This window comes from Sphaeramia orbicularis, chromosome 22 (genome assembly GCF_902148855.1).
Source record: "Sphaeramia orbicularis chromosome 22, fSphaOr1.1, whole genome shotgun sequence".
NCBI lineage: Eukaryota > Metazoa > Chordata > Actinopteri > Kurtiformes > Apogonidae > Sphaeramia > Sphaeramia orbicularis.
In genome coordinates this window covers 21061617-21084088 of record NC_043978.1, presented here as the reverse complement: position 1 = coordinate 21084088, position 22472 = coordinate 21061617, and the positions used below count along the sequence as shown (strand labels likewise).

The following is a 22472-nucleotide window of genomic DNA, read 5'->3' as shown; positions in this document are numbered from 1 at the left end:
AACGGTGTCTCTCCACCTGAGCTCTCCCCCATGCAGGGAGGTAGTCTGTTCCCTGGGCACCCCATCTCCTCCTCCACTACTTCCTCCTCCTCCTCTTCCTCATCCCTCTTCTTCCACCTCAACCCCTGGCCCTATTCCCAAACCCCTGAGTCCGTAGCATCTGCACCGGGCGATGGCTCGACGGCACCTCTTACCTGCACGCAACACCCCCCTCCCTGGCAGACTACCAACCTGCATCGGGGACGTGGGCTGCCTCGACAGCGGGTGAGTCCAAACTCACTGGCACTGACAGTCTAAGAGCAGTAACCAAGGAGAGGACAGTGGTCACTGCGCATCCCACAAAATATTGTGTGTTTTCATAAAACCAGAATGACGGTATTATACAAATGTTGGTGCACTTGTTCTCACAGTGTCGCTTTTACATTGAAAAGCATCTAACAGCGTGATGTGACTGGACCCTCCTTGTGTTACCGCTTCTCCTTAGTAGCAGGGCACAAACAACCAGGCCTGGGGTCCTGATTGAATTAGGTGTAGATTTAGTTTCTTCACCTTTCTAGAGGTTGAAATAAGCTCGTTTGTGTCTCTGTATTGTCTTTTATCTGTAGTTTGGTACCGCAGGAAGAATGATTTGCACGCCGTGAGGGGGCGTCTGCAGAGTCCAGAGTACAAGCTGAGTAAGATCCGCTCCTCCACCATCATGACGGACTACAACCCCAATTACTGCTTTGCAGGAAAGGCAGCTTCACTCAGCGAATTGAAAGAAGTACCACGCAAGAACATCACACTTCTCAGGTCAGTCTGAGATTCAGTGTTGTATAGTAACAAAGTAATAATAATAATAATAATAAATTGTATTTATAAGCGCCTTTCAAGACACCAAGGACCCTGTACAACAAGATAAAACAGACAATGCATAATATACGAAGAAATAAACAATAGATAAAAGAATAATTACAATATATAGGAATGAAGATGTAGAATGGAGAGTAAAACTTATGGTGGGTAGGCTACTCTGAAAAGGTGAGTTTTGAGTCTGGATTTGAATGTGGGGAGAGAGTCACTGTTACGGATGGGTGGTGGAAGTAATAATACTTCACTACTGTACTCAAGTACCGTATGTTTTAGGAGAATTTTTACTTTACTGAATATTGTTTACTACCCTTGGGCCTCACCGCAGGGTATTGTCATCAGTTCATCGTCCATCCCTCTGTCCGTCCATACGTGTGGTTTTCAAGTGCGGGCACGTTATGTTTCTGTTTACTTTCACTTTTACTTCACTACATTTCCTAACTCAGTTGCATACTTCTACTTTGATACATTTCTAATGAACAGTATTGTTACTTGTTACAAAAAATAAATAAATAAATTAAAGGAAATTTAGTGTTTTCGTCACTGAGATTAATAGTGACTGCAACAAAGTCAGGAAGCTGATTTGTCATTGGGCCTAATCATGTAATGAACAAGTGCAAATGACGATCCACACTCAACCTGTCAGCAATCTGTTATTGTGAGCAGTGGCGAAATATTCCCAATTCTGACTGCCTTTGGTTGTTATTAACATTTACTTGTACGTTTGCTTTCATTACTTGAGTACATTTAATTGTAGATTACTTGATATACTTAAGCACACTAAATACTGGATACTTAAAGACTTTAACTTCAGTAATATTTCAGTTGGGGACTTGAACTTCTACCAAAGTCATTTTTTCCTAGGGCACTTGTACTTCTACTCAGGTGTGACTTTCCAGTGCTTTATACAACACTGCTGAGATTCTACTAGTTTACAGAACATGCAGTGCCTTCTTAGGATGAAAGCATCAACTGCTAAACTTATTTTTTATGGATTTGTTTTCGCAGGGCTCTCGGCCACGGTGCCTTTGGTGAAGTCTATGAAGGACAAGTTCTGGGGATGAGCACCGATAACAGCCCCATGCAGGTGGCCATAAAGGTCAGCTCCTACTGTGTGAGGAAAATAAAGATGACTTACACCTAAATGTTAAATGAGAACACCTCAGCAGTAGTTGTGTTCATTATATCATTGTGCTGCCTCTGATGGAAAGGTCATGCATGAAAAGACAGGGTTTGTTTAATATGGAAAATGGGTAGTATTTAGCATGAATTGATGTTAAAAAAAAAGAGAGTGAGACTACTTTTTGTAGCTTTTTAAGATAACACAGGGTTTCTGCAGGTTATTAAAAAGTATTAAAAGTCTTTAAATAGATTTTGTGAAAATTAAGGCCTTAAATGGCTTTAAGAAGCATTAAATTCGACGTCCAGAGGCATTAAATAATTAAATACACTTGATGGAAAAAAAACAAACATTGTTATTCACTATTTATTTTGATTATATAAAAATGTAATAATTTTGAAGGGAAAAATAGTGTGATGATTGACAGGCGAAACGTATTCAGAACCTGGTTATATATATATATATATATATATATATATATATATATATATATATATATATATATATATATATATATATATATATATATATAAATTGTATGGGACATGGACATGAAATTTGTTTGAAGTGCCATTAAAAAGGACATTAAAAAGCATTCAATTACATTTGCTGATACCTGCAGAAACCCTGTAAAACTGTGATGAAGTCTGTAAGATGTAAAGATGAAATCACATACTGCAAAAATATCCAGAGTGGGTAAAGGGACTGAATGTCCTGCAAATTTCTCTGGAGATTACGTCAAAACATCACAAAGTAAAGAGAAAAAAATGAAAGAAAAGGCTGGACGAGGTCCACAAGTGTTCCTGCTTTTCACTAGTCTGCTGATTGGTATTCACAGAATGCTTCTCTGATTCTCTCTGCCCGACAGACTCTTCCAGAAATCTGCTCTGAACAAGATGAGATGGATTTCCTGATGGAGGCACTGATTATGAGGTGTGCACCTTCACACTCACCATACCCATTACACACCTCATAGTGGACATTGTGTGACTGAGTTCACACCTGGGTTTACACAGCGAGTTCTTCCTACAGAGCAAGTTACATGTGTGAAACCTGCTCATTCTTTACTCAAGGACGTGTACAGATAAACAATACTATGATAAAACTAGAAAGCCAGTAAATGTACTAAAGTACAAGACCTGAAATATGCTCAGAAAGTGAAAGTAAAAAGCATTCCTGCATTTCTATTGCCTATTTCGTGCAAAGCTTAGTGAACTTCGTAATATTAATGTTGGTATTAGTTTTCCTGGTCTGGACATCTCATTAAATAGACTTTAATAGTGTCAAGTTCTCTGCAAACAAGTATCCTTTTATCATCTGTTTTGGTCCATCCCTACATTTGTATAATTTCCACTGTGTTTTATTCACCAATGGGTCATCTGTTCCATGCATTAGTATCTGATCCATGTTGAATGCATTAAAAAGTAAGTAAAGTTTTGTGTGTAAAGCTGGATCTGAGAAGATGCACATCCGTAACAAGAATCGTATAATTTAGGTGTTACATCCATAAATTTGTTTACAGCCATGAGGGTGAACAGGTGGCATTATAAGGATCATAAGAATTGGATAAAAGGGATGTGCTGTTATAGCCAGTATGGTGTTTGTATCTGTGATGTAGTTGAGCTGTTGGGAGAGGTTCTGATACATGCGAGTGGACACTGGGTTTATCAGTTTGAGTCTCATACCAGATTATAAAAGATACAACCAAGTGTTCCTCTAAGTCTGTTAAGACCTGAATCTCTAAAGGGATGCTATGGTCTACTGCAAACCATGGGCTATAAAACAAACAAAAACTAGAAAAGCACTCGGAGAGTGCAGACCTCCGCCAAGGCAGATCAGTCCCCCCCACACACACACACACAATCACCACCAAAATGTAATCATTTGTTCCTTGTGTCAGTATCAACATTTCCTGAAATTTTCATCCAAATCCGTCCATAACTTGTTGAGTTATCTTGCACACGGACAGACAGACAGACAGACAGACAGACAAGCCAACGCCGGCAAAAACACAACCTCCTTGGCAGAGGTAAAAAAACAGTACACATCTATTCATTGTATAAAATAAAATTTGCACTCTGTACATATTGACAACACAAATCCTCACTGTAAATAATATATACATAAACATACATTTTAATAGAGCGGATCTCCGTACACATCTACTCAGTTATTTATATTTATTTTATACTATTCTTCAGCCCATTGTTGTCCTTGATTCTAGTTGATTGTTGGTTTATATTAGGTCTATGTTTAAGTTTTTTTTCCTGTTTATGTTGAAATTGTACATCATGAGCTAAGAAAAAAATGATGCCAAAATCCTTGTATGTGTTCACATACTTGGCTAATAAAGCTGACTCTGACTCTGATAAATTTCAGTAATAGCAACTAAGATCTGATAAGGCCAATTATTACTATTATTATTATTATTATTATTATTATTATTATTAATTATTAGATAGATAGATAGATAGATAGATAGATAGATAGATAGATAGATAGATAGATAGATAGATAGATAGATAGATAGATAGATAGATAGATAGATAGATAGATAGATAGATAGATAGATAGATAGATAGATAGATAGATAGATAGAAGGATTCTTTATTGTCATTGTTTGTTTGACGGCAATCCCTGTCACGACAGATAAAAGTATAAATACAAACAAAACAGACTTAAAGTATAAAAATATAGAAATAAGAATCCATTTTGCTGGACAAAAATGATTCAAACTGCAAATTATCTACTGTGTTAGTGTGATGCAATGAGACCACAGGTGACCTTGTTAATGATATGAACCCTGGCAGCATGACTTCACTAAATGGCAGCTTACCCTCCCTCTTTGTCATATACTGTAAATCATCTATTTCTCGCTCCTGTCCTTTTCTTCTCAGCATGTCTCGTATATGTCATCATAGATGTAATCACTGTTTGTCCACAGTAAGTTCAGCCACGACAACATCGTGCGCTGCATTGGCGTCAGCCTCAGCATCCTGCCGCGCTTCATCCTGCTGGAGCTGATGACCGGAGGAGACATGAAAAGTTTCCTCAGACAGAACAGGCCTCGAGCTGTACGTCACTGGTACACTTTAGTGTGTGTGTGTGTGTGTGTATGTGTGAAGTGTGCGTCTTTGTGTGTAGCTCTCTAATTGGAGCTGTGCTGTTTCCAGGGACAGACCACTTCACTCACCATGCGAGATCTGCTACAGATGGCAAGAGATATCGCCTGTGGCTGCCGCTACCTGGAGGAAAATCACTTCATACACAGGTTGGAGTCCACGCCCAGTTATTACAGCTATTATCATACCTAAAAGCTAAAAACGAAGCACAGAAATACAGCAGATTATTCCCACTACGCTTTCAGCCATAATTGCAATGTTGTGTAGTGCTACATAATGCTGTAAGAAAAAAAAATGAAGTAAAAGTAGTATAAGTACATACATAATTTTCTAGAGTACAAGTGCAATTATGTGTAAATAAAAAAGACTGCTATAAAAGTAGAACCACTGATTGAACATTTACAGCAGTAGAAGTGAAAATAACATGCACTGAAATGAACTCAAAGCATGAAAGCAAAATGTAGGTCTTTGAAGCACATGTTGTTCACATTTAACTGGACCTCATGTGGCCAAAAGTACTGAGACACATCACAACCTACAGCTCATAGGATTTCCCATTCATGTTTATTTGAAATATTAATGTAAGTTGTCAGTAATTATCATGATAAATGTTACATCAGTGTTTCTTTTAAGTTTAAAGGCTGATTTTTGTTCTGAAGTGAGGGTTGATTTTACATTTTATTAGCCTTAAAACACCCGAATTCAGTGTGTGCCAATACTTTTGTCCACGTGGTAGATTATAGTCTGAAGGCTATTCAGTTATTCTTACTTAAGATAAAATAAAAATCCATATACTCAAATAAATTTAAATTATTGTTGTTTCTAATGTTTCCAGCATCAGACACTGTTTTTGGTGTAAACATACTCTTTGAAAAAAAGACTTAGTGAACTTCAACATGAAAAAGTAAATTTGTACACATTATTTATCAAGTGGGCTAATTTTTTAGCTAAAGATCTGTGTTTTATGGAACTGTTATCCTTTTTAAAATGCCACATGTAGAAAAAAATTAACAATCATCTATATAATCAACAGACTGAATACATTTTCAAATTTTTAGATATAATTTTTAGCTTAAAATTTGAGCTAGATTTAAGTTTCAAGTCTTAGATTTTCATTTTTTTGTGAATATTATTGATATTTATGAGTTTGAATATTTGTGAGTTGCTTAAAAGGCCCTGTCCACGTGTTAGTATTAAATACATTAAATAAAACATTGTTATTTTATCTGGCTTGTTTTTAAAAAATAAGTTAACATTTTGGGTGGTGTATATAATGGTAAAGTGTCGTCCACCTGTTACTATGGCAACCTGTCCATGTGTTAACACATTCTGTTGCCAATAAAACAGAGACTTTTCAATATTTTACTCCAAAATTTATTTTCAGCATAGTTGAACATAATATCTAAAAGGTTTTGTCCTACTCGATATCAATTTCTGGCGAGAACCGCATGTTTTGAATGTTCGCGTAAAGCTTAAAAAATTCATGTCCGTTTCAAGTCCACGTGTTCCTGAGCAGTATTTTGACATTTTTCACCTAAAAATTTTTATCTCCCCAAATTTTGTTATACATAATGTTAAAGTGCTTATAAATACCTACTCAGATATGTATAATACATGCATATATGTTACTCTGCTAACATGACAAGACAAAACAAACAAGAGACAAGTTTCATTTTTTTGTTTTGTCCTGATATTGAGAAGGTGTGCCATGAAAATAACCAGTATGTCCTTCAACATCCATAAAACTAAAGTAATAATTCAGTATTTTCCCCCTGGGATTAATAAAGTATGCTGATTCTTATTCTGTATTCAACATGTTTTGTAAATGTATTTAAAACAACAGATATTTTGTATTTTAGAGACATTGCTGCTAGAAACTGCCTGTTAACCTGCCCTGGACCTGACAGAGTAGCCAAGATTGGAGACTTTGGGATGGCACGAGACATTTACAGGTTAGTCTACTTTATGTCATGTCAGCACATGTTCATTACAACTCTGTCTGTCTCATTGGAGGAAGAGGAGTCCAAGCAGCATATCCGTAGTTTTCCTCCATGAGGCTGAATTCTAAATTAAATTACGAGGTGAGTGTAAATTTGATAAGATTTGTTTTGCCTTTCAGAGCCAGTTACTACAGAAAAGGCGGGCGAGCCATGCTACCAGTCAAATGGATGCCACCTGAGGCCTTCATGGAGGGGATCTTCACCTGCAAAACCGACACATGGTAAAAAAAAAAAAAAAAAAAAAAAAAAAAAAAAAAGAAAAATACTAGGGCTGGGCAAGTTAAGGCGTTATTACCGCGTTAACACATTCATTAAATAACGCAGACTAATTTTTTTTATCTCACGTTAATGCCATTTTATTATAACTTATATTCTTCTGCTTTTGCTTGTGTGTGTGTAGCGATTAGCTCGGCAGATAGACAACAGGTTTCCCAAGAAAAGCCGGACGCCCAAAACTTCTCTCCAAATCTTTTACTTGAGACTCAGTGTAAAACTGCAACATACATACAAAATATGTCTGAGTTCTGTTCATTGCCTTAGTACATTTACATGGCATTATACGTTTAAATGAATGGGAAAAAGATCGCTAGCTCGATGCTAACTCAATTGGGACAATCCATAGACACGCTAACGATTAGCATTTACAGATTAATTTAAGATTTATAATGTCTTTTTATCCAGCAACGAAGGTTCACATCAGAGATATTTTATACTATTCATTCTTACAACTGAACATAAAATACTCACAGGCAAACGTTTGTCGGGCCGTACAAACAGAGTGAAAGAAACACGTCTGTTAGTTCCTTCTTATGTCCGAACTGGCTACGGTAACACCGAAAGGACAAAACATACATTAGTGCAACTTATTCCGACCACTAGAGGGCCCCCTTTGCTTGCTTTGAACAACTGAACATCACATATTATTGGGCTTATTAGTATTAGTTACGAGTATCGGCATTGGCTCCGATACTCAGTGTGTGTACTTGTACTCGTAAAAGACATCCGATACAAATGCACCGATACCACTTACGGTCATGTGACATTCACAGTTCAGTGCAGCAGGTACGCGGTGGTGAAATAATGTGTGGAGAGTGTGGAGATTTTTCAAAATAAATGACGTTGATAAAAGTATCGCTGACTGACAGTAACGTTACAGACATAGACAGATACGGACGCAGCGTTCTGTCCGTCCTCTGCGTGCATTCCATCTGTTTACCAGGTGCTCGCGGATGCGTACACAGAATAAGAACACCAGCGGGAGTAGGGAATGGTGCGGACCGCCGCCAACACAAGTGAAAACAAAACTTATTGCTCATTTCTCTTTTCTCTTCCTGCTGAAACTAAGCTTTTAAACCTTACCGGTGAAAACGCTGCAATATTAGTATCACATTAGTGTTACCTCTGTCGTCTCCATGTTTGTTATTACTGACTTTCTTCTTCTTCTCAAAAAACTTTACTCTTCTTCGTGGTATTTGTCCAGTATGGTTAATTCAGAGCGGCGCCCCCTGGTGGATTAATTGAGAAACGCTCATTCCAACACATTAAATGTCAGTAGCAGCACTTTGTTCCAGTCAGACTGATGACAACGACAATAAAGCACATTTACAAAAGGAACTAAGAACCAGAATGGGATTATTAAGTACTCGTATCGGTACTTGGTATCGGCAAGTACTCAAATGTAAGTACTCATACTCGTACTCGGTCTGGAAAAAAGTGGTATCGGTGCATCCCTAGCTTTTTTTATATCTGTTATCTTCTTCTCCATCATATTCACATAAATCTCATACAGGACTCTGCTGGTTTCTTCCATCTTTAGTCTCCATGTTTCCAGGTAGAGTGGTGACCAGAAGACGACTGTAAACGATAAGTGACAAGAAGTGACGGACAATTAAATATCACATGGTGCCAGCAGCTAAAATTGCTTGAGGGAAATAAATCCTTTTCATATCAATCCGACATTGACAAAGACGAAAACTAAGGGAATTTTATCCATAATTTTTATACGTTTTAGTTAGTTTTATAAGCATGCAATACTGTTTCAGTTAGTTATCTTTTTTTTCTTTTAATTATAGTTTTTATTTATTTCAGTTAACGAAAATGTTTTTACAATTCTAGTTTTCATCATTTCGTTAGTTTTCGTTAACAGTAATAACCTTGGGTGGGACTCTGTTGGGGTGGGGGGGAGGGATTGTTCTTGTTTGTATTGACTCATGTCTGTAACATATTCAGCTTATACAGTTTCTGCATAAATACCAATAAAAAAGACTTTGAGCAAAACAAATAAACAAAAAAAAAAGTCCAGCTAAATACTTAAAATCTATCATACAAGGGGTTCTATTAACAGTCAAGTGAAGTTAAAGCATTACTCTGAAACTGTGGATATAGTTTGCATGAGACAAGTGAGAACTACTTTTTCCACTGTATGCAGACCATATGTGCAGACTGGAAAAATAGGGAAAAAGGCCACGTCTTAAAGGTGGGGTATGAGATCTTAGAAAAACGGTTTGAGCAAGCTACATTTTGAAAATACTCCAAACCCCTTTCTTCAGACATCCTCCCAGAGCCACACCCCCAGAGTACTGGCATGCACAATGCTTATTCCCGAGGCTTCACGAGCGCTGCACCCCTGGCTCCGGCGGCCTCAGCTCCGGCCCCAGCTCCAACCCCGGCTATGGCTAACGTTACATTTCCTAGTGATTTATGTCAGTGACAAAACAGTTTGCCGGTGAACTTTCCATCCTAATATAACTAATATAACCAAGCTCTGGCTCTGGCTTCATTTCCTGTACAGTTGCTCCTAGCATCTGAGAACGCACGATTCATGCACAAAGAGGGGTACGCGCTGAGGGGGGAGGGACAAATGGCAGTTGAGTTTGATAGACATATCACCGTTCAATTATTTCGATTGGGCGCTTAAAATGATCGGATGGTGTTTTTTCAGTCCCGTCTGTTCCACAGGTGACGACAATTTTTTTAATTTTTGTGTTAGAGCATTTAATTAATTGGTTGTAATCAAGATGTGAAGGGGATTTTAAGCAATATAGTAAAAAATGCCCCAGGAAAACATCTCGCACCCCACTTTTAAAACATACAGACTTGGAAACAAATACTTAATACTTTTACTCTTGCTGTCACTGCCTTGTAATGCATGCGGAAATGACCAAAAATAGTCACTTGCCCGATAAAGGGTCAAATGTCATGTATTCATACCAAACATTCATATCATTCAGGGATATGTATAAAATATAAGCAATGAATTCCAGATGTTAAACTTTGAAAGAAGGCAAAACATTTCACATTTACAATAAAGCAACACTGCAATATTATTGTCTTTAGTGGTGAAAAAGGATCCTCGCACCAAATTCTAGCTAATTTAAATGCCTCTTTGTGGGCAAACCCAAACCATTTGAAGACATTTTTACAGGCAGAGTCATTCAACTCCTAAATGTATCCAGACAGACCAAGAGTCGTATGTCAACCGAACATCTTTACAAGACAGAGCAACATGTACTGTATATATTCAAGACAGACACCAAACCGCACTGAGAACACCCTGTTCCTGTTCACATTCACGACAAAAAACTGAAACAGGAGCGCATCACAGGTCAGAAGAAAACTGATTTTTGTCGTCAAAGCTTCAGTGTAATAAGTTTTGGTGTCACTGTACAAAAATGATACCATTATCTCACAGCATATTCTAGTTCTGAGAGGAACAAGAATTCCACCCCCATGTTTTAAGCAGATCCTGCCTTCAGGTTCTGTTTAGGTGTGAGTGGATGCACCTGTGGTTTCAGCTGAGGGGATTTGTTCTGGGTGGGTGGAGATATTAGATAGATAGATAGATAGATAGATAGATAGATAGATAGATAGATAGATAGATAGATAGATAGATAGATAGATAGATAGATAGATAGATAGATAGATAGATAGATAGATAGATAGATAGATAGATAGATAGATAGATAGATAGATAGATAGATAGACAGACTTTATTAATCCCCAAGGGGAAATTCAGAATACAAAATGTGGTCACCGCTCCACAGACAGTCATACCTCATCAACAATCAATAAATAAATAAATGCAGAGTATAAGTAGCTGTGAATAAGTTAGATTAAAAAGAAGTAGAATTAAAAGACAAAATGTGTTTTCTACCAATCACATAAAAACAGAAAAACATAAAAACCCACCCGAGGACAGAAGTAAAGAGGCTGAAACTCACTGTCCAGGTTGGTTATAACCTTTGAACAGTCAACATCTTTTTTTTTTTTTTTTTTTTATCTCCACGTTTCCCAACCAACATTGTATTCTGATTTATTTTGTACCCTGACTTTGGTTATGCAGTGCAGTACTGGGCAGGTGGAAACTGATCCTGATACATACACTACAAACAAGAAGTTAAGGATATTTTTAATTTTTGGGCTATGTTTTTTTCAGTTGGGACTTTTGCATAGCGCTTTTTACTTTTTTGTGTGAATTGAATTGAAACACATTTTTTAACGACCAGACATAGTTTTATTTACAAATGGCAAAACTGACCAAAAAAATGACCAAAAAAAAAAAGATCCTTAAGATTTTGTTTGTACTATATCTATATAGACACACACATTTATATTATTCATCTGGACACACTTTTATCTTTCTGAGAGGATTTCCAGTGTTGACAGGGTCACTGGTTTGCTAGATGTGATTGTCATTGGGTCTGGGTCACAAGTGTCTCAACATGGATGTGCTCTAGGTGTGAAACAACACTTGTGTGCCGAGCAAACACCGCACCTACAAAGAATTTGAATTTTGAGACCCATTCAAAAATGACAAATACAATTCATAAATTGACACAGCGACACAGTGGTGCAGTGGTTAGCACTCGTGCCTCACAGCAAGAAGGTCCTGGGTTCGATTCCAACACCAGTCGACGGAGGGTGGGACCTTTCTGTGTGGAGTTTGCATGTTCTCCCCGTGTCTGCGTGGGTTCTCTCCGGGTACTCCAGCTTCCTCCCACCATCCAAAGACATGCACTAATAGGTTAATTGGTTAATCTAAATTGCCCATAGGTGTGAATGTGAGAGTGATTGTTTGTCTCTGTATGTCAGCCCTGCGATGAACTGGCAACTTGTCCAGGGTGTACCCCGCCTTCGCCCATATGTAGCTGGGATAGGCTCCAAGCGACCCCCGTGACCCTAGTGAGGATAAAGCGGGTTCAGAAAATGAATGAATGAATTCATTAATTGAAACATAACATGTAGGGCAGGGGTGTCAAACTGGTCCTCAAGGGCCGGTATCCTGTATATTTTAGGTATCTCCCTCTTCCATCACACCCTGAAGCCATTGAATCCTTATCAGGCTTCTGCAGGGCATGATGATGAGCTGATCATTAATTGAACCAGGTGTGCTGGAAGAGGGAAATATCTACAACATGCAGGATACCGGCCCTCGAGGACCGGAGTTTGGCACCCCTGATGTAGGGCATAAGAAGCATTCTACCTTATGTGGTGTTACACCCCGGCCTAGAGGTTTACCAGGCGAACATAATGTGCTCACTTTTGTCCCTCCCAGCTCCTAAGCACACAAGTCAATCAAAAACTAAGGTTCACAATGTTTATTTTTTTACAACTAAAGAAGGGTTAGGGGAGGGCGCGGCTAAAACAACAAACAAAATATCTTCTTCAAAGTTCAAAACTAAATTGCCTAATCCAAAATAAATGCCAGAAATAAAATACAGAAAACTAACCTAAACTCCCTAATAAAAACAGGAGAAAATGGGAAAATAAAAGAGCCGACCTCCCCTACAAGGAAAAAGGTTCCAATTACAAAAACTCTATTTACAACTATATACAGTCTCGAATAAACACAGAAACACGCGAAGACTGACGATCACACACAGGAAGCTCTTTTGGGAGCCGGCAGGAGGCAAGGAGAGAGAGAAGGACATTTTTAAAGGGGCCGGGCAATCATGCTCCACCGATCATCTTCCTGCCAAAACAAACAGACACAAGACAGACACAGCACACCTACAGGACTGGAGGAGAACACACGCACTATACAGAAAACATATATACATGTACACATAAATGGACAAATTATGACCAAGGGTCTTAACATGTGGTAACATAAGATCAAAATGTTCCCAAACCACTGAATGCTCTTTACTACTGGTACCCACCATGAAACTCACCAAATTACACCTGATTCTCTCTCCAGATGTCTATGTCTTCACAACAAAACATTTTTGAAGAGTAATGACATCTTATATAGCTTGTATAGCAGGGGTGACCCTACTACCCTGCATGTTTTAGATGTATCCCTCTTCCAACACACCTGATTCAAATGATAAGCCCGTCATCGAGCTCTGCAGAAGCCTGATAATGACTGTCAGGTGTGTTGGAAGAGGGAAATATCTAAAACAGAGTCTGGGTGTCATCCTCGATGGCCGACTATCTTTCAAATCCCACATCAATAACATCCCGCTCCACATATTTCCAACTGCGCAACATCAACCGCCTCCGCCCCTCACCCACCCCCCATACCACCTCTGTTCTCATACACAGCCTCGTAACCTCCTTCCTCGACTACTGTAACTCCCTCCTGTTCGGTCGGCCCCAAAAGTCCCTCCATAAGCTGCAACTGGTCCATAACTCTGCCGCCTGCATCATCACCAAACCCCCCCTACCACCGCCACCACATCACCCCCATCCTCCATGGACTACACTGGCTCCCAGTCAAACAGAGTTGAATTCAAACTCCTCCTGTACACATTTAAATCCATCCATAATCTCGCTCTTCAGTACCTGTCAGACCTCCTCCATGTCACCACTCCAGCCCGTTCCCTCAGGTCCTCCTCCTCCATCCACCTCACTGTGCCCCCTGTCCGCCTCAGCACCATGGGAGGCCGAGCCTTCAGCCACTCTGCTCCCCAGCTCTGGAACTCCCTCCCACCACCCATCCTGAACAGTGACTCTCTCCCCACATTCAAATCCAGACTCAAAACTCACCTTTTCAGAATAGCCTACCCACCATAAGTTTTACTTTCCATTTTACACCTTCATTTCTATATATTGTAATTATTCTTTTATCTATGTGTTTATTTCTTTGTATTTTATGGATTGTCTGTTTTATCTTGTTGTACAGTGTCCTTGGGTGTCTTGAAAGGCGCTTATAAATACAATTTATTATTATTAGTACATGCAGGATGGTAGCTCTCGAGGACCAGGGTTGTTCACCCCTGTTATATAGCATCAAACATGTCAAGCTATCATTGGCTCAGAAATCAGAAAGTCCTGAACTTTAGCACTTAGAACTCATGAAAGTAGGCTAGTGAACCTCTGTCCAATACATGCCAAGCGTCTTATACGTAGACACTGGAAAAGTGTTGATTGTCCATCGCTGAATCCATGGATTGCAGAACTCTCATCCTGCAGAGCTGTTGAAAGGCTCACGTACACAATTAAATGAAAAACTCATACCTTCCACAAGATATGGAATTCATTTCTAAAATTTTTAGAATCGAGGCCTGATATCTCATCATCATAACTTACAAAGTGAGACCACACCCCTTTTTTTTTTTTTTTTTTTTTACTGATGTTTGATTATGTATCAGATATACAAAAATTGAGTTGGAGAAGTATTCAAGTCACTATTACTTACATTGTCTGTCAGCTATTATTTTGTTATTTACTCTCACTACTGTTTCAAACTGCAGAGGTGGTCAAGGGCGGGGGTTCTGGGGGTTTATGCTCACCCACACAATATTACCAGTTCATGTCAGAAAAGATTTGTAATGTGTTAAAACTTTAAAACAGATATGTGTTTAAAAAAAAAAAAAAAAAAAAAGAATGTCCTGAGCTCAGAATGTTCTAATTTTGACATTTTTGGAAGTCTACACAGTTTAGACTCAGGTGTACATGCTGTTTGTAAGTGCTGATGAGTGAGGAAGTGCAACAAAGCTCTAGTAATAAGTGACAATGGTTTTCATTGTGTGTGTGCGTTACTATGTTGTATTCTGAAAAACACAACAGGAGAAGTTTTGGCGTCACCCAGTTTGGCTCAACTGTTGTCATGTGTCTCCCTCTGCAGGTCATTTGGAGTACTGCTGTGGGAAATCCTCTCTCTGGGTTACATGCCATACCCATGTAAGACCAACCAGGAGGTTCTGGAGTTTGTCACCAGTGGAGGCAGAATGGACCCTCCCAAAGGCTGTCCAGGGCCCGTGTGAGTACTGATGAGTATCATTCAACAAATGTTTATGTTGTATTTGCGCTTGACAATAGACTTCAATATTTAATAAGTGTAGGGAAACCTCACCACAAAGACACAGGACTATCAGAGATGGTTTCATTCTCAACTTTAATGATTAAATGACAATAGTATAAGAGAGAAATGAAGTATTTTACATGGAATAAAACAAATACTGGGACCTTTATAATAATCAAAACATATGACCAAGTCCATCTGTATAGGCTCATATTAACTTTACTGTTAATTACCAATATTTATGGTTATGACAGTCTTGTACTTTTAGAAAAGAACAGATTTTTAAAATGTATTTATTTATTTAAAATAATAATAATAATAATAATAATAATAATAATAAAAAGGAAAGAACAGATTTTTAGTTTTAGATTTCTTCAGCTCATCCAATGGAAAGAAACCAACAACAAAAAAAATCATACAAGCAATTTTTACCCTGAAAGATTAAGAACTACTTTTATCCCAACTTCTAAATCAACAATTTCTCCACATTTACTCTATCCCAATTGAATTATTACCATTTATTCTAATAATATCATCTGCCTTTTTTCTGCATTTTTCAGTGTAAAACTGTTGTGTTTTTTTCCTCATACTTAATTCATTAGTGTCCTAGATGTTCATAAAAGCTCAGTTTAAATGCAAAGGTTATATCAAAACTGTAGAAAAAGTGACTATCAGCAAATGTTATTATTAATGGAACATAAAAATAAGCTTCTCCAACTACTGTAACTTGTCAAAACACATTGGTTTTCTTAGGGAATCAATGTTGTAGAAGATGACAGTGTTTCTTTGTTCACTACGGAGCCTCTGAACATCCAAAGGGGTCGTATCTGATGCTGCTGAAAAGCCGAGAAACCGCATTTTACCTGAAATATTCACACATATTGTTAGGATAATTGGTTGAAAAGTTATTAAACATTTTAGATCAGTAGATGCATTTTCATTTAGGTTTTTAAGGGTTAACAAACACCCATTTCATCACACATTGAAAGCCTATGTAGCTTTTGATGAAAGACTTCTTAAACCCATTATTGATGTCAGAGGGACTCTTTAGCGCCTCCCTGTGTTCAGTCTCAAATTAACCTCGATGAGGACAGGTATGATTTCACAGTATACTCCTCAACTACTATAGTGTTTTCTCTGTTGTTTCAGGCGATTTTGAGGTTTTGTCCGTTATTTTACTTGCTATTGACATAATATTAGGTTAGTCTTGACTACAACCCCAGCTGAGACACTGAGATATCAAAGTTTTCAAATACTTAAAACAGGTAGTGGATGTGTTATTCCCACACACAATGAATGAATGAAAACCCCTGTGGACACTCCTTCCTTATCAAACAATAAGCATATTCTGAAAATCTTATTAGTGGCTGTGTTTCAGCATACTGCCGGTGGCATGTTAAGTGGTGAACTCCAAATGTCAAGAGCCAAAAGTGATTTATAATGAGAGTTTCTGCACAAATTGACACCGTAGAGAGAGCACTGCCACACCATTTCACCTCTCCTGGGACATGGCCTTGGTGTTTTTTGTTTTTTTGTATTTTAGCTTGATTTTACTGAAGGCCTCAGGCTGAGACCAGGAAATGCACAGCAGGAGGCACAAGTCTCAGTTTTGTTTCTTTCTTCTCGAGTTTTGAAGAGTGTCCACATTTGGAGTCATATGCTTTACACTAGAAAGACAGCGCAACTGATTTTGTGCATCAAAGGGGGTGAAAATTTTACTGTGACAACTATGCCAAGGAAATATTCAGAAGGTAAAAAACAAAACAAAACAAAAAACCTTAAACTTTTCTTCTACTCTTTCTATTATACTTAACAATGTTTCCATGAATATGTATTATTTAAAGCAACTGGTGGGTCGTGACCCAAAAGTGGGTCGCAAACCTGTTTTCAGTGGGTCGCAAACCTGTTTTCAGTGGGTCGCAGGCCTTTGTCTTGGCAAAAAAACACTGTTAAAAAAGCAATCCTGGGTTTTATTTTTTATGGAGCTGAGCACCTTCCATTCACACTCCCCAACAGTAGGTGGTGGTAATGCGCTGTAATGTTAATTAACACCAGACAGTTCACAGCTTAAAAGAAGACCCAAAGGTTTCTACTCATATCATGGTAAAACTCAGGTATGACAACGACTACATGTACATCAGATATGGTTTTACTGACATCGAGGACAAAAACCTCAGTGTGTTTAACTCTTGAATAAGTGACTGACTGCACTTTTAATTTGTAACTGAGTGCACATTTCTGGTTTTGCTTCAAATGTACCCAATTTAGTGTGAAAGGGAATATTTCCCTCTTTAGCATCGCCACCTGCTGGTCAGTTTGGTTTATCATTAAACTTTTCTGTGTTGGCAAACGGTGATATTCTTCTGAGACCTAGTAATGTATTTTAGTCCTCTGCAGGGGTCAAGCATTTCACAGCTTTAGTTGGGAAAAAAAAAACAAAACATTGTCCACTGGAAAGGGCAGTCCAATCAAAAAACAAAACAAAAAAATGCATCTGCAAAAACTGTTGCATTATGCCAGTTCCAACCAAGGCATTTATTGAATGTAAAAAAGCCAAAACTTTTACTTACTGGGTCTCAGGAGGATATTCTGTATTATCTGAGGTTCAAAACACATTATTTTTACTCTAAATACATTTGAGAAGTTTGACTTTCATTATTTGGGTCGTGGCTGGTCATTGAGGGGGGGGATAGTGGGTCCTGAAGACAGACCAGTTGAGAACCACTGATTTAAAGGTTAAAGAGTATTAATATTACATTTGTGTTAATCTTCCTGACACATTTACTGTGGTGTTAAATATGCACAACCTGTCCGTCATAGAAGTCCCACACTGTAATATTTCATTGGATCACGTGTAGGTTTGACACATATTCACTGTAGCATCATTTCAATAAGTTTATACAGTGCCACAGCATTTGTTAGTGTCATTATTTGGACACATGTTACTGAATGTAGACCTGACCAACTGAACCAGCCCCAGATCATAACACTGCCCCCACAGGTTTGTACTGTAGACACTAGGCATTATGGGTAATCATTCCATCCACATCTGTTCTTACCCTAATGCATCCATTAATCTGGAACAGGACTGGACTCATCAGACCCCATGACCTTTTTCCATTGAAACACAGTCCAATCTTTATGCTCTCTATCAAACGGATGCATCAGTTAAAGGGTTAAAGACCTGGAAAAACAATCACTGCAGTAATTATCCAACGGAAGGATCTGAACTAACTGTGAATATAAAGGGCTCAGTGTCAAACTCACTAATTCCTTCTCCAGATGGAATGAAAAATCTGTAGTTTGAGGAGTTTAAGCTTATTTTTTTTGAGACGGCAGTTAAATCTTTTATCAACAAATTTATGAGAAAATATCCATCATCTGGTATGAGTATTTTAATTATGCTGTGAGAACAAATGTTGATTATTATCATTTCATAATAATCATGCCAGGGTTTGTAATTACAGGATTAAATAATATACAATATGAAGATAAATTTGCACTCTGTATGTTTTTGCTGTGCAGATATCGGATCATGACCCAGTGTTGGCAGCACTGTCCTGAACACAGGCCCAACTTCTCAACCATCCTGGAGAGAATCAACTACTGCACACAGGTACACTTCCAGCAGAGATTTGGGACTGATATTCGTCCATGCTGGTCAGAGAGTTAAAGAGAGTTACGACACGCTTTGATGTCACTACTTCGGTGATCACGTGGTACATGTAAGCCTGAATAGGTCCAAACAAACTAAGTAACTAAGCATTAAATAACATGGGAGAAACAGCAGTGAGCATGGTAAACTTAAAGTAAACCCCACACAACCATTGTGTCACTACTGTATGTACTGTTGTGTGTGTTATACTTTTGAGTAGTGGGGTTGACCACTGAAAGGACTGACTTTATTACTTTGAAAACTTAAATTTTGGGGGGAAAGGTTGGTGTTAGCTTGGATAGGCTACTCACGTCAGAGGTGCTAGCTTTACAAGTTCATTCATTCTACAATTGTACTGTACTCATAAGGAGATGGACAATTTACCATTTGTAAGTTTTACTATTATAGGACTGTGGTCCAAGCAGAAAACAGCAGTTAGCTGTGAACACTGTGTATCTGCCAAGCTCTGTTATGATAAAACACACAGTACGACATTAACCAGTGGATAGCATAACGGCTAACTTGGCATGTTAGCAGTAGCATGGATGCTAAACTCATAAAAAACTCAACATTAGCGAACTCAAAACTCAACAGAATTCTTATAGGATGAGTCGGATCTTACAAACGCCAAGTGACAGAAGTTTTGCTTCCTTTAACTCATGAATAATAACTTTAATGAGCTTTTATTGGTAGAGCTCAGTTCTACAGTAATCCTCCTCCTAATTAGCACTTTACCTCAGCAGACAAACTTAACCAAACACCACCAGTTTCAGCAAAACAACTAAAATGAAACCCGCTGATAACATTTGTACTAAAGTTACTTTATCATAAAAACCCCATAATTTGTGGTTACAGTGGTTAAATCTCAACCGCTGTCCAAGTCAGCTAGTGAACTATAGGGCTACAGCTGGCAATCAAACATAACAATTGTTTAAGATATAAATTTGTACAAACCGTAACCCTAACAAAAGAAAACTGAATTTACAACATGAACGTCCGCTAATTCAGGAAATATACTAGATAATTTGAAAGATGACGATATCTGGAGTTGCTAGATCAGCTGCAATAGAAATGAATGTGTTCTGACAGCGTTACACTCAATGTTTGGAACTATTGGCCCCTCCATGACCTGGAAGTAGTTGCATGTTTCGTTGACATCAGGAGTCTGTGGAAGTCTCACGACTCTGATATATGTTGATGACTTTGATGCTGGTATTATTTTGTGTTTATGTCTGTAAATAACCATCTTTTCTCTACACCAGGACCCAGATGTGATCAACACCCCCCTACCAGTGGAATATGGGCCGACCACAGAGGACGACGCTGTAATCCGTCCCTCTGACCACACCTCCAGCAGCCTTACTCCACTCCTGGTGTCCCACCCTGTTTCCCAGGATTCCCCCTCCCAGCTCGGCCTCTCCTCTCTGGGCCTGGGTGCCGCTCCTCTTCCCCTACAACCCGCCAAACCCCGTCTGCTTCTACAAAGAACCCAACCCATTCACCATGAGGTGACATCGTGCTGCGAGGCGCTGGAGCCGTCCTGGGCCGAGCCTGTTCCTGCCCCCGGTTTGCTGTGCACAGGAGGCCACTGGCTCCACCCTGAACCTCCGCATCACAGACCCTGCTCCAGGAACAGCTCCTCATCAGGGAGTCAGCGGCTGAAGAACAAAACTAAGAACCTGTGGAACCCCACGTATGGCTCTTGGGTTCTGGAGAACTTCAGAGGAAAGAAAACACTGGCTCATACTCAGTCCATGCCACTGTCTACTTCCACGTCCTCCACCTCCAACGCGCAGGTTCCCCAGACCTGCAGCCCAAACTCTGAATGCAATGAGAGCGTGTGCGACAGTACCAACAGCAGCCACCTAAACCCTGCTGGCCTCTGCACGTCCTCATCTCCATCGCCGTCCTGCCAGGCTCAGTCTGCCCCTAATGGGTCTTCTCATAAGACAGGAACAAGCGGCACCACACCAGGAAGCTCAAAAGCTGGAATGGACCTGGCTAAGCTGCAGAGTTTCCCCTGCGGTAACGTCAATTACGCTTACGACGAGCAAAGCTACGAGACCGAGAGTCTGCCCCTGGTTAAACCCAAAGCCCCTGAAGCCATCACAAACACCAGCTCTGCCCCCAGCGTGTCCACAGGGACGGGCCTGGGGCTGGCGTTAGGCCTCCACACGTCCTCATCCGGCATGCCCAAGCTGCTGCTGAAACGCCATGCCAGCTACGGACACGAGGACGTGAGGAGACACACCAAAGCCGAGAAACCCACACGTGACCGAGACTCAGGATTTTCACTGTCTGAAGACCTCAGCGTTACCCCAATCTAAGAAACAACTGATTGTTATTGAGGATTTTTCACTGATTTGAGTTCTAGACTGTCACTTGGAGCCCCTTTTCACTGCTGGTACACAAACTAACACTAAACATTTTGGATTTCTTAAACAGATAGCATGACCATGAGGGCTCTACTGCAATCGAAGAGCCTCCACAGCAGATTCTTACAGCTCCCGAGATGCTGGATCACACACAATCCAGGACAAACACTCCTTTGCACTGAGAGCCAATGCTGGACTTTTCTGGGCTTCTGGTATGCAGGTAGTTTAACACTGACCCTGAAACACTGGATAACATGCAGCCTTGTGCTTTCTCAGCGTGCACATTGCTGCCATAAACAACTGCTGTAGCTGAACTCCTTTTCTACTTTTTTGTTTCTCCACAAACCATTTGGCAGTGGTGGATGTAGCATTATCGTAAAGATTTAGTTGGAATTTATAGTGTTTATTGTGCAGCACGACCATAAACAAACATACATTGAGCCATTTGGAAAAGAAGCATGTGTTTTAACTCAACTTTTCATAGTAGTCTCAGTTTTCAGAAAGTGTCGAGTTTCTAGAAGGGATTGGACTGCCAGTAGGAATTTGGCCTATTTGGAAATGAAGAAAAATATGCAAATTTTAGGAACAAACCGCACCAACTGATACTGATTTGATGTCAGCCCAACTAATGTGAAGACAAAGCTTTTACAAAGTGTTCGTGATGTTTTCTACATTCCTCTTTTGTTCTAATGTTCATATTTTGACCATTTATGGTTTGTTCTGTGGTTATCCATTCACTCCAGGTGCTGCTGTTGCTGGGGTTGAATCTGATGAAAGCTGAAGTCTGTGTCCAACTATTATTTTTGTGTCTTTTCCAGAGGTTGTAACAACACATTATGCAAAAACACCTCATTATTTAATATGAAATGCCATAAATTTTCACTTCATTATATAATGCCTCCCACATCATGTAACAGTCTGCAGCATTTTGTACCTGACTGAAATGTGATAAATGTTCCTACTTTTGTAAGAAAATTATAATAAATAATCATATTGTACAGGTTATTGCATAACAAACGAGCGTCACTGTTCTGATGGATAAAGATCATAAAAAGGATGTAATGAACCCTCATAACGTGTGAGTTGATCATGATTTTTTTCCA

At 39.2% G+C, this 22472-nt stretch overlaps 1 protein-coding gene across 1 annotated transcript in view; it reads left to right on the top strand.

Annotated features, from left to right (window-relative positions):
• ltk (leukocyte receptor tyrosine kinase) overlaps positions 1-21430 on the top strand; it is a 137947-nt gene extending 116517 nt beyond the window's left edge. The window contains exons 20-29 of the mRNA XM_030127224.1: positions 606-792; positions 1858-1948; positions 2838-2902; positions 4914-5043; positions 5143-5240; positions 6951-7043; positions 7211-7312; positions 15163-15297; positions 18865-18955; positions 20257-21430. Coding sequence (XP_029983084.1) covers positions 606-792; positions 1858-1948; positions 2838-2902; positions 4914-5043; positions 5143-5240; positions 6951-7043; positions 7211-7312; positions 15163-15297; positions 18865-18955; positions 20257-21321 — 2057 coding nt within the window. The 3' untranslated portion in view covers positions 21322-21430. The remainder of the gene's footprint in view (positions 1-605; positions 793-1857; positions 1949-2837; positions 2903-4913; positions 5044-5142; positions 5241-6950; positions 7044-7210; positions 7313-15162; positions 15298-18864; positions 18956-20256) is intronic.
• Positions 21431-22472: the final 1042 nt, after the last annotated feature.